The following is a 20,694-nucleotide window of genomic DNA, read 5'->3' on the forward strand; positions in this document are numbered from 1 at the left end:
ACCGCTGCGTGCCCAGTAAAATGGCTAAAACTCAATAGACAATACCAAATGTACACAAGGATGCAGAACAAATCAAACTATCATATACTACTGAGGGATGCGAGTGGGGTGAAGTAAAAGCGTGATAAAATCACCTTGGAAAATATTAGGTTAGTATCAACTTAATATGAACTCAGCATATGACTCAGCAATTTGACTTTTTACCATATATCCCAGTATTTACCCTAGAAAAGAGAAAACTTAAGTCCACACAAAGACTTGTAAGTCACTATTTATAGATACTCTATTCTTAATAGCACAAATCTGGAAAAGACCCAAATGTTCATCAACAGGTAAATGGATACACAAATTCTGGTATTTTCATACAACACAAATAAAAAGAAACTCAGGAATAAAAAAGAACAAATTACTGATATGTTCATGAACATGGACGAATTCCAAAAATACATGCTGAACAAAAGAAGGCAAACATATATGCAAAAGAATTACACACTGCATGGCTTCCATTTATGTGAAATTCTAGAAAAAGCAAAACTTATCTGCAGCTACATGAAACATATCAGTAATTGTGAGGGCCAGTGGTGGGGGTGAGGCAGATTGCAAAGAAACGTGAGGGGACTTGGCAGTGATGGAAATGTTCTAATTATTCAAAACTGCAATTATGTTAAAATAAAAAATGGGGGTGTGCTTATGATCCCAGGAAAGGAGAAAGCTTCTTTAATAAGACATTAAAAAATAACAGCTTCGTGAAAGAGAAAATTCTACATATTCATCAAAATTAACATCTTCTGGACCACAATACTTAAAAAGACTCTAACTGGGAGATACATTTACAGCATATAGAAGAAATTATTAAATCCAGAATTCACAAAACAATAAACACAAAAAGAAATCCTCCTAAAATATTTTAAGTGAAGGATGCAAGCCAAAGAGCAGAGGAAACAGGTAAATTTATCCACACAGAAATCACATGGATGACAAATGTGTAAAGAGATGGACCCCATGAGTAATCTTGGAAACGGAATACCATCTTGCACTCAAAAGACTGGTGCTTAAAATAACAAATGGTGATGTGCATGTGAGGAATAATAGGGACTACAAGTGAGAGTACTGACTGGTACAACTGATATGGAGGGAATTTAAGAATATATATTAAATATATAATCAATAATTCTACTTCTTACTTTTCACCCAAAAAAAACCTCACGCACACAAGAAGGCATGAAAAAGATACCCACTAAAGCAATGTTTATAGAAATGAAAACTTGGCAACAACTTAGATACCAAAGTAAAATAATTCAACTAAGATACATTTATACCATGGATGCAAATAAAAGAAGTAAAATACCTCTATATGTAATATATTATCAGTATACAATAAAGATACATAATAACATGGAGAGGTCTTTCAGACCTGTTGCTGATTAAAAATATAGAATAAACTGGTGCAGAAATAAAGTACATGAGAAAGTGCTTACATGTAATGATCACATATATATGTATGTAAATGCATATGAAAAGACTTGCAAAGGTATGTATGAAAGTAGCTCCGGTAAGATGGAGGAGGCAAAATTGGGGAAAGCTATTATCAGGGGTCCTGATCAAACTTCCACAAGGAAAATATATTCTTTTATTGTTCGTGTAAATATAAATTAATGTAAAAAAAAAAAAGCATATCTGCTGATTGTAGATGAGCTTGGAACTGTTGTCTGAGGAACCTCCATCCATAGCACATATTTACAGTTGCTACGTCCAATGGAAAGGAGTTCCTCAGACAGTCTGAGAAGCCTTAGCGCCTGCAGCTTAGAATACCATAACAGTTTCCAACAAACTTTGATGCCTTTTTAAAAGGATAAAAGAATAATTCTCTTCCCAATTGCCTCCAAAGCTTTTTCAAGAACTTCTTAATCCAAGTCGCTCTTGATTCCCTTATCTTGTTTTATTTTCTTCATAGCAATTATCACTATCTGAACTTATGTATTTATTCACTTATTTATTGTCTGTCTCCCACTAGAATGGGAATGGCAAGACAATTTTGAATTCATATGATTTTAGTGAAGCCATTGAGAGTTTTCTAACAGAATCAAAGACACATGTTATTTACTTACCTTAGTTGGAAAAGGAAATTTGGAAGGTTCTGTTTTGCATGGTGTATGAATAGCCGTTAGAGGGGGAGGCCATGAATGCGTCATCTCCTGAAATGTAATTATTACAGTTTGTTTTCAACCAGTTCAAGGATAAAAGTTACATAGCTAAAAACCAGATTTATATTATAAATGCTGGTTTCATGGTAGCTCCTCCAAAAGTATACATACTTGATCGGTAAGTATTAATTAAGCACAATTGTGTGCAAAGCACTATGGGGGCAGGAAACAGTAAGATAAATAATATACACTCCCTGGCTTCAAGAAGCTTGGAGTTAGGATGCCGAAACCTGTGAAATGTCACAGAAATCAGCCTGTGATCAAACACAAGGCACACAGTACAATGCTACTTAGGAAGAGCCGGCTGTGAGAGCTGTGACGGGGGTAATAATAAGAAAAGGAGGTAACACTGTGTGCCTGTAATGGGCCACCTACTGTGCTGTTTTACCTGTCTGTTCCTCATTTAGTACTCACAATGATATTAGGAGGTAGATACTGTTATTACCCTGACTCTGCGTAGGATGAAACTGAAGCACAGAAGTTGTCCATTAAAAGTCATACACGTAGTAAGTAATGGACACACAGTTGCACCCTAGGAAGTCTGGCTGCAGAACCTATTAACTGATAGGAAGTTTTGGTCAGGTGGAGGAAATCAGAAGAGAGATATCAAAAGCACATGAAAAGGAAGACAGACAAGCAAGGCCATAAGTATGATTTCGTTCAATGCCTTCTGTTTAATCATATGCCAACTATGTTCAAGTGGAGATTTGGATAAGATCACAATGTATATGTTAGAAGAGCAGGGGAAAGAGAGAGAATCAGATTTAGAATAAGGAGGGAGTGTTTTATTTCTGGCATATAGCTCAAAGTAAGCCATCAGGTAGACTGAGAAAATACAATAAATTAAAAGTGGTACAATTTTTAGGAATTTACTCTGTAGCTATACCCACATAGTTAGGTAAAAATACATGTTCAAGGGGCCTATGCTTAAAAAATGGAAACAACCTACATATCCAACAGCACAGAAATAATTACCAGACAGTCATACAATGGAACACCAACCAGACAGTAAAATGAGTAATTTTAACTACTGATATGAAATCATGTCCACAATATACTGTTAAGTGATAAATACAAATCATAGTCTATGTGCTAGTAAATGCTCATATATGAAAAAAAATCTCTAGCTACCTGTGGGCAACAGAATGACAGGAGGAGGAAGGGACATGGGCATGTGATACAGTCTATACTACCTGAACCTCATAAAACAGCCACCTGCACTGTAATGGCTCTTTATCTTCTTACAACGCTTTATTTTTCAATGGCATTTCATGTTCTCAAATAATATTACATAGTTGATTATTTCCAATATCCTACTCTAGAACATCAATTCAAAGGGTGCAATACTATCATTATTATCACCACTGTATCTGAAGGGCTTGATAATGGCAGGTGCTCAATTAGTAAGCCTTGAATTAATCTTTTTTTATTTTACAATAAACATGTATCATTTTTAGATTAAAACGTTTTTTCTTTACGTTCATGATGGAGTTCCTAGAAACAGTAGGACTACAAATATCAAGAAAACATGAAGGCAGTCAGGACCAGAAGTTCCTTACACACTGCATACAGGGAAAGGAAACAGAAACTCATGCACTCTAGGTTTTCAGTGTGCATTTTACACTTCAAATACCAAAGTACTCTCAACAGAAAATCTATGTAACTCCATCATTAAATGTCAGAGCACCTATTAAACCCAAGGCCATGTGCCAAGCCCTGTATATACAAAATGTATAATAAATGGTCAGTAACATCAAAGAGTAATTAAATATAAGAAATCTAAGATTCTTCCAGGTATTATAATATCATGCATTTTTGAGGATGCAAGAGAAAAGATAAATGCTGTTAAACTTTTTATATACATGGCAACTGAAAAATGCACACTATGTGAGATTCAAAGGAAAGACTTATTTTTGTGATCTGATGGTCTGACATAGGGGAAAGAAGGATTTCACTGGGATTCTAAGAAAAAAATAGAATCTATATATGACTGAAGACTAAGGAGAAACATATTTCACGCAAGTTTACTTTAAAAAGGTAAAAGAGCAAGTATATGCCTTAGTGAAACCAATTTGGCAAAAGTGGTGAATCAATAGCAAAAGAGGTTAGAACCGGCCTATAGAAGGTCTAGAATGTTGAAGCTGGACACTATTCTTTCTATGGGGCTTAGAGACTCACTGAAAACTTCTAAAAAGGAAATTAACTTATGAAGAGAATGGATTAAAAAGAGAATCTGGTAGCAATATAGATGACAGAGGAGAAGGGAGACTCAAGGCAGAAAGGCAAAGCAAGGACTGTATATTGCAATTTTTGAAGCTCAAGGTGGCAGAAATGGAAATAAAGGAATGGTATTTCCAAGGAGTATTCAAAGCGTACATGTAGTTTTGTGATTAAACAGAACATGAGAGAAAATGAAGATTTTACACTTATAAGCACATGAGAATGGTAGTACCACTAATAGAAGGAAGTCTAATAAATCTGCCTTTAGACATGATGAATCTAAAAAAAAAACAGGGAGAAATGCAAATGGACACACAGCTACGAGGCAAGGAAGAAACATAAACCACAACCCAAGGGAGGCTAAGCAGGAGATAAAGACTGAACTGCTAATAGTTGAAGCCATTAACAATAAAGGAAAATTAAGACAGAGCAAAAAGAGAAGGAGAAGCTAGAAAAAAGGACCGATATTTAAAAGATAAAAGGGGCACCTGGGTGACTCAGTCGGTTGAGCACCCAAGTCTTGATTTTGGCTCAGGTCATGATCCCAGGGTTGTGGAATCAAACCCCATGTCAGGCTCCATGCTAAGGATTTATTCTCTATCTCTATCTCTCTCTCTCTCTCCCCCTCTCTCCCTCCCTCCCTCCCTCCTCCCCAGGCCCCCTTTCCCACTCTCTAAAATAAAAAATTTTTTTAATTTTTAATTTAAAAAATAAATAAAGAGAAGAGAAGACACAAAGGTTTCCAAAAGGCAGAGAATGAGACAAGGGTGGAAGGAAATAAAAACAGTGAAGCATAGTAACAGTCAAGGGAAGGAAGAATCAGGTTTCCAGAAGTAAAAAATAAAAATTCTTTAAAACAGCAGAAACAGCAGAGAACTCAAATGAAAGCCCCAGTGAAGGGGAAGATAATGACCTTAGACAAACAGGTTCAGCAGAATGATAGAAGTATATCAAAGACTGCAGTGGGCTGAAGAAAGGAAGGAGAGAATAAAGTGGAGGCAGCAAAGCAAGTAGTCTTTCAGAAGTATCCACAGTGAAATGCACATATAGACACAAAAACTCAGGAGCTTATGCAAAAAGTACAAGTAATATGTAACTTGAACAGTTTTTCTCTATTGAGCCAAAAGCAGTCACTGTCACTCATTAATTTCCTGGACTTTCTCTTTTTCCGACAGACAACTTTTTCTTTTCCCAAAAGAGGAATACACATTTTGGTCACGTGTCACTTTTAAACATATTCCACTCAACACTCAAAATGAGCAATATTCAGAGGTCTTTCATTGTAGGATTTGACCAGTATGTACAGAAGAATTACAAAGCAAGTATTTTCAATGAAATGTTTTGACTGGTAATTACTGAGTTTTTTAGCACTTAAATTAACTGATCAGCCTTAGAAAGTGCAATTATATTTGCTTTCTTCCTCTTTTCAAGGCAAAGTATTAAACCTGGAATTTGCTTTACTTAAAAATGAAAAACAAACAAAACCAGTTCTTTGAGGGCAGACAGTAAACAAACCAAATGATTCAGAAACTAAGTATGAAAATAAGCAAAACAGAGTCAATTACTTTTTAAGGACATAATGAGGTTATGCATGTAAGCAATTTCCTGCTTCAGATCCTTTGAGAAATATTGGGGAGAAGAGAGAAAAAGATAGCAGAGCATCATAAATAAAAAAGACTGAAACTATTAAAAAAAAAAAAAAAATCAACAACTTACTTTAAGAATTTCATCCACACAGCTCACATCACCAGAAGCAGATGCCTTAAGAGGAAAAGAAACACACATTAAATTTGGAGTCATTTATTATTAGATTTGTATCATTTGTTGTACAGATTTAACAACATTGCTAGAAAGTGAATTAAATTTAAAGACATATTTATTGATCCCACTACTCTAAATCACCACACTAATTAGAACCTTTGGACAAAGTTCCTTTAATGTCAATTTTTCAAGCTTTAAAAAATTTTAATCATCAACTGTACAGGATGTAAAGAACTTTGTATTTTTCAGAAGTTTTAAAAAGTCCTATCTTTCTTAGATTAGAAATAAATTTTTAAATGTTATTTTTCAGGTGAGAAACTTATCAAAAATTTAAAGTTTATTTATATACAAAATATTCCATGATACTGAAATGTATCATTTCAAACAAAATAAAACCAATATTACTGAAAGAATACTTGTCTGGAACAGAATGGACATTTTATATAGCTTTTCATAAATTATGGAAAAGTTGTTTATTCTAAAGCACAATCAGGAATTAGAGAGCTAAAGTGTGAACTCAAATCCACCTCCAAGGATCATGTCATCTGAAGAAAGAACAAACAACCACGTCACTGTTCTCTTGCAAGGAGTTCTTAGATGACACATGCCATGAACAACAGTTTCCCAAGTCCATAGGAAAAATGTTTCAATGTTCTCAAAATAGCACCTGACCTATCCTTGATCCCTTCAACCACGTTTTAAGCTATAAACTATGACTTTCAGTTACTGACACTACTTTTGAAAATTTTATTTTAAAATTTACATTAAAATATAAAACTTCTATTTCACAATGAATGCTCAATTTCTTTGGTTATTCTGATGCTTGGTATACAGTTATAATGCTGTAAATTTCAAACCACCAGTATGAATTTAGAGCAGCTGCCTCAAACCTTTAAGTTTAACCAGAGAAAAGATCATGGAAACCAAACCTCACAACATTACCAACTGGATGGATCCTCAAAAATCTTAACATTCCCTACAAGGAACCACTGCCCACGTCTCATTCATGAGTATCACAATGAGAAAACAAGTTAATTTTTTTAAACACAATATGTATTATTTCATACAATCAAAAGGAGGAAATCTAAGATATTGATCTCACAGATCGTGCTTTTATTCTGTAACTGTTATTTGAATATTTCAAAATAGTGAATGGCATTTTCTCTACCGCCCAAGAGGGGAAGTTAACAGGTCTGTGGATCCACTTGAGAGTCAATGACAAGCCTTTTTTTAAACATATATACACCTTCTCATTAAAACAGAGAGGGGCGCCTGGGTGGTTCAGTCAGTTAAGTGTCTAATTCTTGATTTTGGCTCAGGTCACAATCTCATTGTTCCTGAGACTGACCCCACATTGGGCTCTGTGCTAACAACGCAACGTCTGCTTGGCATTCTCTCTCTCTCTCTCTCTCTCTGTCTCTCCCTCTCTCTGTTCCTCTCCCGCTCATACTCTCTCTCAAAATAAATAAACATTAAAAAAAAACCCAACAACAACAGAGAGACAAACTGCTTCACAGAGTCGTAACAGTAAAAGCTCTAGGGGCGCCTGGGTGATTCAGTCAGTTCAGCATCTGATTCTTGATTTCAGCTCAGGTCATGATCTCACGGTTCATGGGATCAAGCCCTGAAACGGGCTCTGGGCTAACAGCATGGACCCTGCTTGGGATTCTCTCTCCCTCACTTGCTCCCTCTCTCAAATAAACATTTAAAAAAATAAAAGTTTTAAATGTGTGACTTACATCCAATGGTTGGGAAGGTATTTTCAGCTTGGTAAGATGTGCTTTGCTACTGGGCTTCAGTTCGGTCATGCTGTTGCCATGGGATTGGCTACTGTAGTGCTCAGAGGACAGCTTTGGTTCCATGGACTCCTGTCCATCCATGGGCCGCACATAGGCAGTGGGTTTCTGTAACATTGAACTGGACTTTGACATCAATGAAGGTGGGAAAGACTGATTCGAATGTTGCCCACTTGAAAAAGGTACACGGGAAGGAGAATCCCAGTTTGCATCAGGGTCCCGAGGTGATTTGGAACGCTGATGTTCCTTGCTATGGTGATCATTCCCATGAGATCTGGAATGACTGGAGCTTAATGAAGAAACAGCCTGGGGTTTTCCAGGGCTGGAAGAGCGTGATTTGGAGTGTTCTGATCCATGCTGGCTTTTTTTCCGACTGCTGCTCCCACTACTGCCGTATGAGTCACGGTCGTGCCTCTGGCCACTACTATTAGTGCCACCACTGCCACCTGCACTGGTCCGCTGGCTACTGTGTCCACTCTGCAAGCCGGAGGACCGTTTCTGAGACTGAGAAGTACTGGGAGCAGGTCCTACTGGAGTCCATTTGCTACTCTGATGAGAGGTCCCATGTCTCTGTTCGAAGAAATTAGGATTCGATTTTTCATCTGCTGTTGGTGGTACTGTAGGCTTGGGAATTGCAACAAGCTTTGGTATAGATCTGTCTCCTATGAAATCCTTCATTTCATCGTAATTTCCAAGCATACTCTGAATACGACTTGATAGCTTATCTTCTTTGCTAGTCTACAAAAAAAATTGCAAAATAAAATTATATAATTAGCATAACCAGAAATAAAAGATGCTTCTAAACGGACTTTCCAAACTTCAAATGCAAAGGGATTTTTCAAAGAGAAACCTCATGTCCTATCTTAAGGTTAACATCTCAAAAGCAAACTCCAAACATATAATTTTTATAGTGACAAAAAAAAAAAAAATACTGAAAGTGAAAAACATTCATGCTAAAACACAAATATTCTAAAGGACATTGAGATATAGCAGCACTCTCAACAATAGCCAAATTATGGAAAGAGCATAAATGTCCATCAACTGATGAACAGTTAAAGAAATTGTGGTTTAGGGGCTCCTGGGTGGCTCAGTCGGTTAAGCGTCCGACTTCAGCTCAGGTCACGATCTCGCGGTCCGTGAGTTCGAGCCCCGCGTCAGGCTCTGGGCTGATGGCTCGGAGCCTGGAGCCTGCTTCCGATTCTGTGTCTCCCTCTGTCTCTGCCCCTCCCCCATTCATGCTCTGTCTCTCTCTGTCCCAAAAATAAATAAACGTAAAAAAAAAAAAATTAAAAAAAAAAAAAAAGAAATTGTGGTTTATATACACAATGGAGAACTACGCGGCAATGAGAAAGAATGAAATACAGCCCTTTGTAGCAACGTGGATGGAAGTGGCGAGTGTGATGCTAAGTGAAATAAGCCATACAGAGAAAGACAGATACCATATGGTTTCACTCTTATGTGGATCCTGAGAAACTTAACAGAAACCCATGGGAGAGGGGAAGGGAAAAAAAAAAAAGAAGTTAGAGTGGGAGGGAGCCAAAGCATAAGAGACTCTTAAAAACTGAGAACAAACTGAGGGTTGATGGGGGGTGGGAGGGAGGGGAGGGTGGCTGATGGGTATTGAGGTGGGCACCTTTTGGGATGAGCACTGGGTGTTGTGTAGAAACCAATTTGACAATAAATTTCATATATTGAAAAATAAATAAAAATAAATAAATAAATAAATAAATAAATAAAAATAAAGGACATTGAGAAATATGTAGAAAAGATTCCAGAAGGGAAAAAAATCCAAATTTCACCAATAAATATATTGGAATAGTAGTAAAAATCTTTTGAAAAGTCATGTGCCTTTATGTCTTTCAGTTCTAGGTCAGCTGCTGAGCCAACACTCATTATTTTAGCAATCTAGGAAAACATTGCATTACTTAAGAGTTCAATGTTACAGTTAGAAAGAGAAACAAAAATTTAATGAAATGAGTTATATCCAACTGACATTTTTAAAAATTTTAATTTCTTCTGTTACTGTGACTAACAAAAGTCAACAAAAAATTAAGAAAGGAAAAGCCATTGATAAAGTTTCAAATATTAATTCTATTAATTCTGACCAACAAACACAAGTTTTGAAGCCAATGGTACACACTTTAAGTTTTGAAAATCATTCTTGGAGGGACACCTGGGTGGCTTAGTCAGTTGAGCATCCGACTCTGATTTCAGCTCAAGTCATGATCTCACAGTTCAGGAGATCGAGCCCCACCTAAGGCTCTGTGGAGCCTGCTTGAGATTAGCTCTCTCCCCCTCTTTCTCTGTCCCTACTCTGCTTGCAGGTGGCGCGCTCTCTCTCTCTCTCTCTCTCTCTCAAAATAAATACATAAACACTTAAAATTAATACTAAAATCATTCTTAGATAATAAAGTCCAAGATGTCTACAAGCTTTAGGACTCATTCACGTTCATACGCAAGAATGAGAGTAAGCTTACTGATTACATTAAAGAAGAAATCAACCACTACTATTTATTTTGCGATTGGCATGAATTGATAATAACTTTAGATTATTTGAAAATCAGTCTGACCCCTATTAAACAAGAAAGGCAAATATATAGACAGCATCGAGATCAGGAATCAAATCCAATTCATTACATTGTAATTATAAAATAAATGGTAGTATGAATCGAAGATTCTGGACCAATCTCTTGTTTTTTCCAAAATGTCTTTAATCTCTAATTCCAAACCCCAGGTTTTGTGTCACACTCATATAAATGATGTCGGTATAACCTTAAAAAATAAAAAAATGGCTTCTACAGATCTCATAAATGGCTTCTACAAACACCAAATGTTTTAAGAACAAAGTCAAACTATGTGTTATATTTAGATTTCATCAGAAAAAAAAGTTTAATACACTCTCAATCTCATACTGCAAACCCACAATGGTCATTACTGTGACAATATATACTATTATAGCCACCATACATAGCCTAAGCCTTTAAAAATGTAAGGCTAGATCAAATGAAAGCCAAAGGCAAATCAAGTATTAGAGACATTTATGTCCACTGCAGCTATGTTAGAGTCAATCAGAAGTGATATGTACTGTTTTATGCAATCCCAAATCAAGTACAATGATAGCTATAAAAATAGCAATTGGTTCAATTTATTGAACGTCTCTGACAACATGCTTTTAACGTAAATTGGAATCTGTTAATTAACCACATAAAAAAGAAAGATAACTTAGTATACGGTAACAGAAAAAGGAACCAGACTGATAGTGAAAACACATTTATTCAAACATACTAATAGTCATTGATACTTAGTTTACTAAGTAAGCAAATGGCAAGAAACAAGACAGACACAAAGAATATCTGAAATAAGTGTCTTTGATTGATGTTATACCCAAAGAACCTAGGAAACAGCAGATGACGCGTACCCATTTACAAAATATTAATTTAATTCAGAAAGGTGAAATGCCTGCCCAGGATTAGTGGTAAAGCCAAGAATATAGAGATAAATGCTTGAGTTAATCCAGACCACATTTTCGAGACTATGAGATAGCAAAGGGGAGATGGAAGGAGGTATGGGTTTGAGGACAATTTTAGGATGCTAACAATATTGTTTCTTGATCTAGATACTGATTATATAAGAGTGTTCATGTTGTGAAAATTCTTTCAGCTAAAACACTTGTTTTGTGTACTTTTCTGCATGTTATACTCCAATGACAAGTTTATCCCCAAAAAGGACATTCTGATTTAGAGGAAAGGAAAAAAATGTTAAATGGTATACATATTAGTAACTCTTTCCTACTATAAAAATTCAATTTTAAACACTTTCTTAAAAGGAAAACTGTCACACTACTGGCGGGGGGGAACATTCAAAGGACAACTTACAACTTTGTATGGTTCAGCAAAGAGAGGAGAGCTAGGTGGGAAGGCGTCTTCGCCCTGCTGAATTTCCTGATTCCGCCTTTCCCGTTCTTTCATACGCAGCACATTTCGGTCTTCACGGTTCATGTTGCTAAGAAGAGAAACACAATCTTTGTATTATAAAAAGAAAAATTAAATGTTCTGTACTCGTTTTGTGAGTTTAAAGCTTCAATCAGAGATTCCCTTTCAAGTTCCAAGTAATAACAGGCATTAGTGCGGAAGCTGGGTACTGGTACTGGTTTTACCAACTAATACCAAGTGTCTTGCATAACTATCGAGACAGGAAACACTAGCCCAGACTATTAGGATCCACCCCATTGAAACATTTAACCTCATCAATTTTTAAAGAATTCAGCTAGCTAAAAGTCAGCTAAAACTTATGGAAGGTTGTACTTAAACCCAAATCCTTAGCATTTCCTATAAGCCTTTCATGGCTTCCTCTTCAGAAATCTAACTATTCTTTGCCATTAGAGGCACACAACCCACTCCCACCTACCACTCCCTTCCCCCAGGTATCCAGTGCTTTTCTCTACTTTGCATCTCCTTATCTTGATTCCTTTTTGTCTCAAACACAGCTTCCTTGGTGTCCATTCTTAAGGCAGTCTGACCTCGCTTTGCTGTTGCTCTAGATTCCCTAAAAAACGACATTTCTGCTCTAAATACATTAATATTTCAATTAATACCTCAATAAATGGCAGGGGCACTGGGTGGCTAAGTTGGTTAAGCGTCTGATCTCACAATTTGTGAGTTCGAGCCTCGCATCTGGCTCTGTGCTGACAGCTCAGAGCCTGGAACCTGCTTCAGATTCTATGTCTCCCTCTCTCTCTGCCCCTCCCCTGCTCACTCTCTGTCTCTGTCTCTCAAAAATAATTGTTAAAAAAAAATACCTCAATAAATGGCAAAACTGAGGCTTTCAGCAATAGAATCTAAAAATAACTTGGGTTAGTAATAGTAGTCGAAATTGTACTGAAAAAGAGTCAGTCTTTTGGGGTGGAGGGGAAAATGAGGGGGTCATTTCTACAAACATTACAGCATTTTGTATTTTCACTAAGAACAAAACAAAGAAGATGAATTAAAATTTTGTAAATGGGTACACATTATCTGTTGTTTCTTAGGTTCTCTTTCAGAGATATTTGCCTCTCCCTTGTTTCTTGCCATTTGCTTGCTTAGTTAACTAAATGTCGTTATTTATAGCAGCAGGGACCTTTGGTTAACAACGTAAAGGATGCTGAGCCCCGGGACAAGGTATTACCAGAGACTCTGCAACATTCTTCCCTGGGGATAGAGTAAATCAGCTATCCTGGTTTTATTTAAAGGGAGTGGGGAATCCTGGAAGAGACCAAAGGGAAAAACCAGGTTGTATGTGTAGAGCCTTTCTAGCCTTATAATTCATAAATCTAATCAGAAAATTGAAGTAAATCAAGATGGGAAATAAATTATAATTGTAAAATTAGAATGGACAGCAAAACCAATATATTCTTGAAGATTTTTATAAGTGGTCAGAACAGTGCAAGTAAACATTCAAAAATAAAACTTTGTGATTTGCACAATTTAGTATCAAAGTAAATTAATGTTCAAAAAAATATTCTAAATGCTCGAAATGTGTATTAAGGTGTTTCTATGTGTACAATATTCTAATACACTTAGACAAGAATATAAGCTATTTTGAGGTACTGAAGTAATATGCGCTTTCTTTGGTCTCCCTGGTACTTAGTACCATACAGAACCACAAAAAGTATTTGATTCTTTCTTTAATAAATACCAGAAAACATCTACACTTCAGTATTCAGAGAGCGAAACCGAAGAACATAATATTATTCTACAATACACTTGAACCAATTAATAAGTGTATATCACTAACAATCAGGTTTCAGAGAGAATGCTATAAACCTTTACACCTCTTCATATGGTGCTACAGCATATGAAGTGATCTGTATCCTAAGAGTCTAGGGAATGTGTTAAATACTAATTTCCTTATACTTCCTGAATTCGATTTCTGAAATATTTTTTTAAAAAAAGAAATGCCTTCCCTAAACCATGATTTAATTAAAGTGCTAAAATAATCATGCAAAAAACACTTGTACATTTATTACACAAATAGATATGATTCCCACAATAAAAGTCCTCCAATAATCCAATACAAAAATGTTTTCTTAATGTAAGTCATCCAACTGAATATTCCCTTTTAATAAGACTGCCAAGAAGCAGAACAAAATTAAATGATTGCTTATAAGAACTAATATCCCAGTTATAGCTCTTATTCTCTAATTTTTTTAAACTTTTTTTTAAAGTTTATTTATTTTGAGAGAGACAGAGAGAGCAAGTGGGGAAGGGGCAGAAAGAGAGGGGGAGAGAGAGAATTGCTAGCAGGCTCCATGATGTCAGCACAGAGTCCAACGTAGGGCTCGAACACACAAACCGCAAGATCATGGCCTGAACCAAAACCAAGAGTCAGACGCTTAAGTGACTGAGCCACCCAGATTCCCTCAAATTTTTTTCTGATCAGCCTTACTTTCACATATAATTTATTGGATCCACATTTGTTCCTGTGTTTTTGAACATCAATACCTCTGCCTAAGATAAAGTTTCCCACAAACAATAATTCCAGTAATCTGAGCTCCCTTAAAATTAACATGAAATTTAAATATAAGTCAATTAGAAGTATATCTCTGCTGCACAGGCAAGCTATTATATAGCATATCCCTCAGGAGATTTGCAACTACCAGAATGAAAAAGGATTGTTAAAATTAGCAAATTGCTACATCAAAACAAAATCTGTGGGACTACCAGATAAAATAATTTTTAAAAGCATAATAGCAAGTAGAAAGGAGAGTTCTCTAAATTTTTTAATTGCTTAAGGTAAACTGTTCTTAAGTACCTATCAAGTACTTATGTTAAGTTGATACGTTTATTTCAAACAGCATTCTATGGTATAGCATAATGATATAGCAATTTCATTGTTTCAAGATTGAGCAAATGAGTAAATATACCAAGACTTCTAGGGATCCAGGCATGTTACTTTGAAAGAGAGATTATAAATATAGAAAGGAATAAAAAGAAAAAGAACCTTTGAGGACTAGGAACTAGTAGCAGTACAATGAACACAGGCTTTTATTTTAAAAATCTGTATGTCTATCTGCCTGCCTGCCTGCCTGTCTATTGAGAGTGTCTCCAGCTCTGTTCACTGAAAGCGTCTGTGAGCACTGACATCCCAGAAAAAAGAAGCACCTTCAGTACCCAAATTCTGATTTCTAATATCATTTCCTACGAAAATGGAACAAGACTTCTTGGAGAAATAGCTCATTCCAAGGCTACAGCAGATAAAGTACAAATAGACCTTAAAATATCTTGTTTTAACAGCAAGAAAATGCACAAAAACATATGGGGACATATGAAAAGGGCATGAGAAGCAGCCAGAAGGTGCTCCCATCAGTCAGATTTAGAAACATGAGCATCAAAATAAAGACAAAAATGGAATATAAGCAAATGAACAACAACAACAAAAGAACCCCTCAGTCTACAGTAGTAATAGCAAAAAATAAAAGAACGAGAAATAAAGCAGGGAGTAAATGCCTTCTTTAAAGAACAATGTCAAGGGGCGCCTGGGTAGCTCAGTCGGTTAAGCGTCCGACTTCGGCTCAGGTCACAATCTCGCGGTATGTGAGTTCGAGCCCCGCATCGGGCTCTGTGCTGACTGCTCAGAGCCTGGAGCCTGTTTCGGATTCTGTGTCTCCCCCTCTCTCTGACCCTCCCCCGTTTATGCTCTGTCTCTCTCTGTCTCAAAAATAAATAAATGTTAAAAAAAAAAAAAAAAAAAAATTAAAAAAAAAAAAAAAAAAAAAAAAAAAGAACAATGTCAACTAATCAATATAGAAGAAAAGAATTAGAAAATCACTTTTTTTGTGAACACTGAATTAATAATTGAGACCAAAATCATCAATAGGTGCGCACCTGGGTGGCTCAGTAGGTTGTACATCTCACTCTTGATTTTGGCTCAGGTTATGATCTCACAGTTGTGGGATGAGCCCTGCTTAAGATTCTCTCTCTCCCACTCCTTCTGCTCCTCCCCCGCTTGCACACACGTGTGCTCTCTCTCAAAAAAACAAACAAAACAACCATCAATGGATGCTAAAACCACTGGGGAAAAAATTGGGGGGAATAGAATATTCAGTATCACCCCATTGACCATTAATTAGAAAAAAAATTTTTAATATAGAGAAGTAAACAATACCCTTAATCAAGTAATCAGAGTTAACATTATCAATAATGGGATAAAATAACATCATGTGCGGCACTAAATGAGGCACTAAAGACATATCACTACCTAGGTATTCTTTCTGCTAAAAATTTAACCTGCATCTAATCAGGAACAAGCAGACAAAACTTAAGTTGAGAACAATTCTGCAAAATTGGCCTGGACTCTTCAAAGATGTCAGTATCATGAAAAGAAACACAAAAAGAGGCTGGGGTTACTTTTATATTCTTCTATATTCAAGGAGACACAACAACTAAAGGCTGGATGTGATTCTTCATTTCCCAGACACTAGTTCTGGGGAGAGAAAAATGGTTGTGAAGGACATTATTGGGAAATTTGAGTATGAACAGTATTTCAGATAATCCTATCAATGTTCAGTTTTTGAACTATGAATATTGTATTTAGTAATGTAGGAGAATGTCCTTGGTTCTTAGGACGTACACAGCATATGTGGGTGAAATGTCATCATCGTGTCTGCAAGTCTAAAATGGTTTAGCACCCATCTAAATATAGATCTAGCATGTGTAGAGAGTGAATGAGTGAGAGAAAGTTTGTGTATGTGTGTATGCAAGCGTGCACGCACACAGGGAGGTTGGAAGAAAGGAGGGACGGAGGGCAGGAGGGAAAAACAGACAAGAACTGAACAGTAGAGCAGGATCGGCAATTACAGTAAAAATATTGACAACTGGTACATCTAGATCAAGGGAATACAGACATATGTTATACTTTATTATATAGGTCTGAAATTTCCTTTAATGTTTATTTATTTTGAGAGAGAGAGAATCCCAAGCAAGCTCTACGTTGTCAATGCAGAGCTTGATGAGGGGCTCAATCTTACAAACCATGAGATCATGACCTGACTTGAAGTTAAGGGTTGGACACTTAAGAGACTAAGCCACCCAGGCGCCCCTGAAATTTTTTAAAATAAAAGATAGAAGGAAAAGAGTGATAACATTTATACAGGAGAGCACTATGGGTACTTTCCAGCATTTTCACCCTTGGAATTTACTATCAAACTGTCTCTTCTCTAAAGATTAAAGTATTTCTCTCAAAGACAGATACCATATGTTTTCACTCTTATGTGGATCCTGAGAAACCCATGGGGGAGGGGAAGGGAAAAACAAGAAAAAAAAGAGGTTAGAGTGGGAGAGAGAGCCAAAGCATAAGAGACTCTTAAAAACTGAGAACAAACTGAGGGTTGATGGGGGATGGGACGGAGGGGAGGGTAGGTGATGGGCTTTGAAGAGGGCATCTTTTGGGATGAGCACTGGGTGTTGTATGGAAACTAATTTGACAATAAATTTCATATAATATAAAAAAAAAGTATTTCTCTCATGTCTAACATGTGCCCCCCTGCTTCATATTTCCAAGTTCAAATTGATCATCCAAATCTCAACTCGTCCTCTATGTCACTGTTTATTACACTTGAGAAAGTGTAATAGCATTCTTGGCTAACAGGGGACACTATGAACATGCCAAGTTTCAGTTCCCCTAAAGTAACAAGGGTGCCAACCTAAAACAAGATATTAATATTAAACATTAAGATATTAACATTAAACATTAATATCTATTATTTATTAAATCTATTTATTAACTTAATAAATACACAAGAAGCATCTATTATATACTTAGTACTGGATAGAGAACAAGAAGAATTTGTCACAGTAGATAATAAAATTTACTATAAAGTCATCACCATTATCAAAACAGCATTGTAGTGCACAGAAATGAACTAAATGCTCTGCAAAACAAAACCCAGAAATAAACTCAAAGATACATCGGATATTAACAGTTAAAAAATCCAATCCAATGAGAAAAGAATGTTTTATTTAAAATCTTCTATTTACTAACAAGAGCCAAGTATTTTTCTAAAACGACATAGTCATTAAAATGGTAAAGTGATGTTTCAAACTCAGAAAAAATAAACTCTTTAATTGAGCAACCTTACTTGTGGGGATATAACCCACAGAATTAGCAGTACAGCCATAAGCTACAAAGATGTTTAGTGAAGCACTTCTGTTAATGGTAAAACAATTGAAAATAACAAAATGACCAAGAAGAGAAAAAATGGTTAACTAAATAGTTAAACCACAGTTTTTTAATAATAAACAAATGAGGCAGGTCTTTGCCAATGAACTTGGAGGAATTTCCCTAATTGCTGCTTTGTGAGAATACATAGATGCAATACAACGTATAGTATGACTGATCATTCTTTGTTCAGGGTAAACTAGAATTGTTAGGTGTTGAGTATATCCATAAGAATTAGATTCAACTAACTGGACTAACATCAGAATGTAACAACTAATATTCTCACAAGCTAAACACCAGGACACTGAAATGTGAATATACAGTTTTCATATATAAGACATAGGATGTCTTCCTATTTAGCTATCTCTTCTTTATTGGTCCTCAGCAAATGTTTTGGCTGTTCATATAAACATGAATAAGGAGTATTCTTCCACCTACACATTTTTCAAAAGAGATGAACCTTAATGGTTTTGTTTCTTCAATTACAAAAGCAATACTGTTTGCTCAAATACTCTTTGCTCAAAACTTAATATAAATTAGAAATTAAAAGTCATCAACAATTTCACTTTCCTGAAATAATACTGTGAGGAGCCACATATAATCATACACATGAAGAAATTATTACACACACGATTCTTATTTCATTTAGTAAACAATGAACATAGTTCCACATCAATACATATGAATTTTCAGTCTTTTATTGACTGTATAGTATTTGTTTAACCAGAAAGCCCCTGATAGATTGTTGGGCTATATCCAGAATTTAGTATTTCAGACATTACAGCGAATTTGTATATATGTGAAACTATTGTGAGGGTATATGCTATATCGCTTTTAATTTATATCACTAAAGTGCTTTCCAAAATGAATGAATCAGGGACACCTGGGTGGCCCAGTCAGTTGAGCACCCAACTTCAGCCCAGGTCATGATCTTGTGGTCCATGAGTTCGAGCCCCACATCAGGCTCACCGCTGTCAGAACAGAGCCCACTTCAGATCCTCTGTCCCCCTCTCTCTACCCTCTCCACTCATTCCCTCTCTCTCTCTCTCTCTCTCTCTCCAAAATAAAACATTAAAACACACACACACCAAAAACAAACACACAAACAAACAGGGGTGCCTGGGTGGCTCAGTCAGTGAAGTATCCAACTTTGGCTCAGGTCATGATCTCAAGGTTTGTGGGTTTGAGCCCCGCATCAGGCTCTGTGCTGACAGCTCAGAGCCTAGAGCCTGCTTCAGATTCTGTTTCTCCCTCTCTCTCTGCCCCTCCCCGGCTTGTGCGCGCTCTCGCTCTCAAAAATAAATAATAAACATTAAAAAATTTAAAAAAGGGATACCTGGGTGGCTCAGTCGGTAAGGCGTCCGACTTCCACTCAGGTCATGATCTCGCAGTTTGTGAGTTCGAGCCCTGTGTCGGGCTTTGTGCTGACAGCTCAGAGCCTGGAGCCTGCTTCGGATTCTGTGTCTCCCCCTCTCTCTGCTCCTCCCATGCTCATGCTCTGTCTGTTTCTCAATAATAAGTAAATATTTTAAAAATTAAAAAAAAAATTAGGGGCGCCTGGGTGACTCAGTCAGCCAAGGGTCTGACTTCGGCTCAGGTCATGACCTCACGGTTTGTGAGTTCGAGCCCTGCATCACGCTCTGTGCTGACAGCTCAGAGCCTGGAGCCTGCTTCGGAGTCTGTGTCTCCCTCTCTCTCTGCTCCTGTTCACATTCTGTCTCCCTCTCAAAAATAAATAAAGATTAGGGGCGCCTGGGTGGCTCAGTCGGTTAAGTGTCCGACTTCAGCTCAGGTCACGATCTCGCAGTCCGTGGGTTCGAGCCCCACATCGGGCTCTGGGTTGATGGCTCAGAGCCTGGAGCCTGCTTCCGATTCTGTGTCTCCCTCTCTCTCTGCCCCTCCCCCGTTCATGCTCTGTCTCTCTCTGTCTCAAAAATAAATAAACGTTAAAAAAAATTTTTTTTAAATAAAAAAAAATTTAAAAATAAATAAATAAATAAAGATTGAAAGAAAAAAAAAGACTGAATCAATGGATTGCCTACCAACAAAATAATGAGACTGCCGTTTAATCATGCCATTCTCAATCCTAGGGCATGAGTCTTTTTAAATTGTGTCACCAATCTAAGAGGGAAAAAATCCAATTTCATTTGTTTATTTCATTCATTCATAAAATACATGAGCCTATCCATTATTGCTAGGCACTGGGCTAGAAGCTAGGGATAAAACAGAAAACGACACATAGACAGTTCTTGGCCATCTTACAGTCAACTGCATTCTACTGAATTTCTCTGATAGCTAGGTTGTACTTTTTTGTGTTAGCCATTATACTTCTTCTTTTGTGAACTGCCTATTCATGTCTTTTGTCCATTTTCCTATTAAAGTGACAGTCTTTTAATTATGTGATAACTATGCTTTCTCAATTTGTCACATATCTTAACTGAGGAATACCAGGTTAGGATTAAATCTTTTTTTTTTTTTTATTTTTTTTAATCTTTATTTATTTTTGAGAGAGAGAGAAA

At 36.5% G+C, this 20,694-nt stretch overlaps 1 protein-coding gene across 5 annotated transcripts in view; it reads right to left on the bottom strand.

Moving 5' to 3' along the window:
* AFF4 (AF4/FMR2 family member 4) overlaps positions 1–20,694 on the bottom strand; it is a 104,719-nt gene that overhangs the window by 46,624 nt on the left and 37,401 nt on the right. For 4 of the 5 annotated variants that reach the window (XM_042934957.1, XM_042934951.1, XM_042934965.1 and 1 more), the window contains 4 exons: positions 11,857–11,983; positions 7,925–8,719; positions 6,141–6,185; positions 2,109–2,195 (listed from right to left, as the gene is read on the bottom strand). In XM_042934957.1, the coding sequence (XP_042790891.1) occupies positions 2,109–2,195; positions 6,141–6,185; positions 7,925–8,719; positions 11,857–11,983 (1,054 nt within the window). Of the gene's footprint in view, positions 1–2,108; positions 2,196–6,140; positions 6,186–7,924; positions 8,720–11,856; positions 11,984–15,843; positions 15,867–20,694 lie in introns of those variants that run through there. The other variant, XM_042934985.1, reaches the window with a different exon arrangement.

Source organism: Panthera leo, chromosome A1 (genome assembly GCF_018350215.1).
Source record: "Panthera leo isolate Ple1 chromosome A1, P.leo_Ple1_pat1.1, whole genome shotgun sequence".
NCBI lineage: Eukaryota > Metazoa > Chordata > Mammalia > Carnivora > Felidae > Panthera > Panthera leo.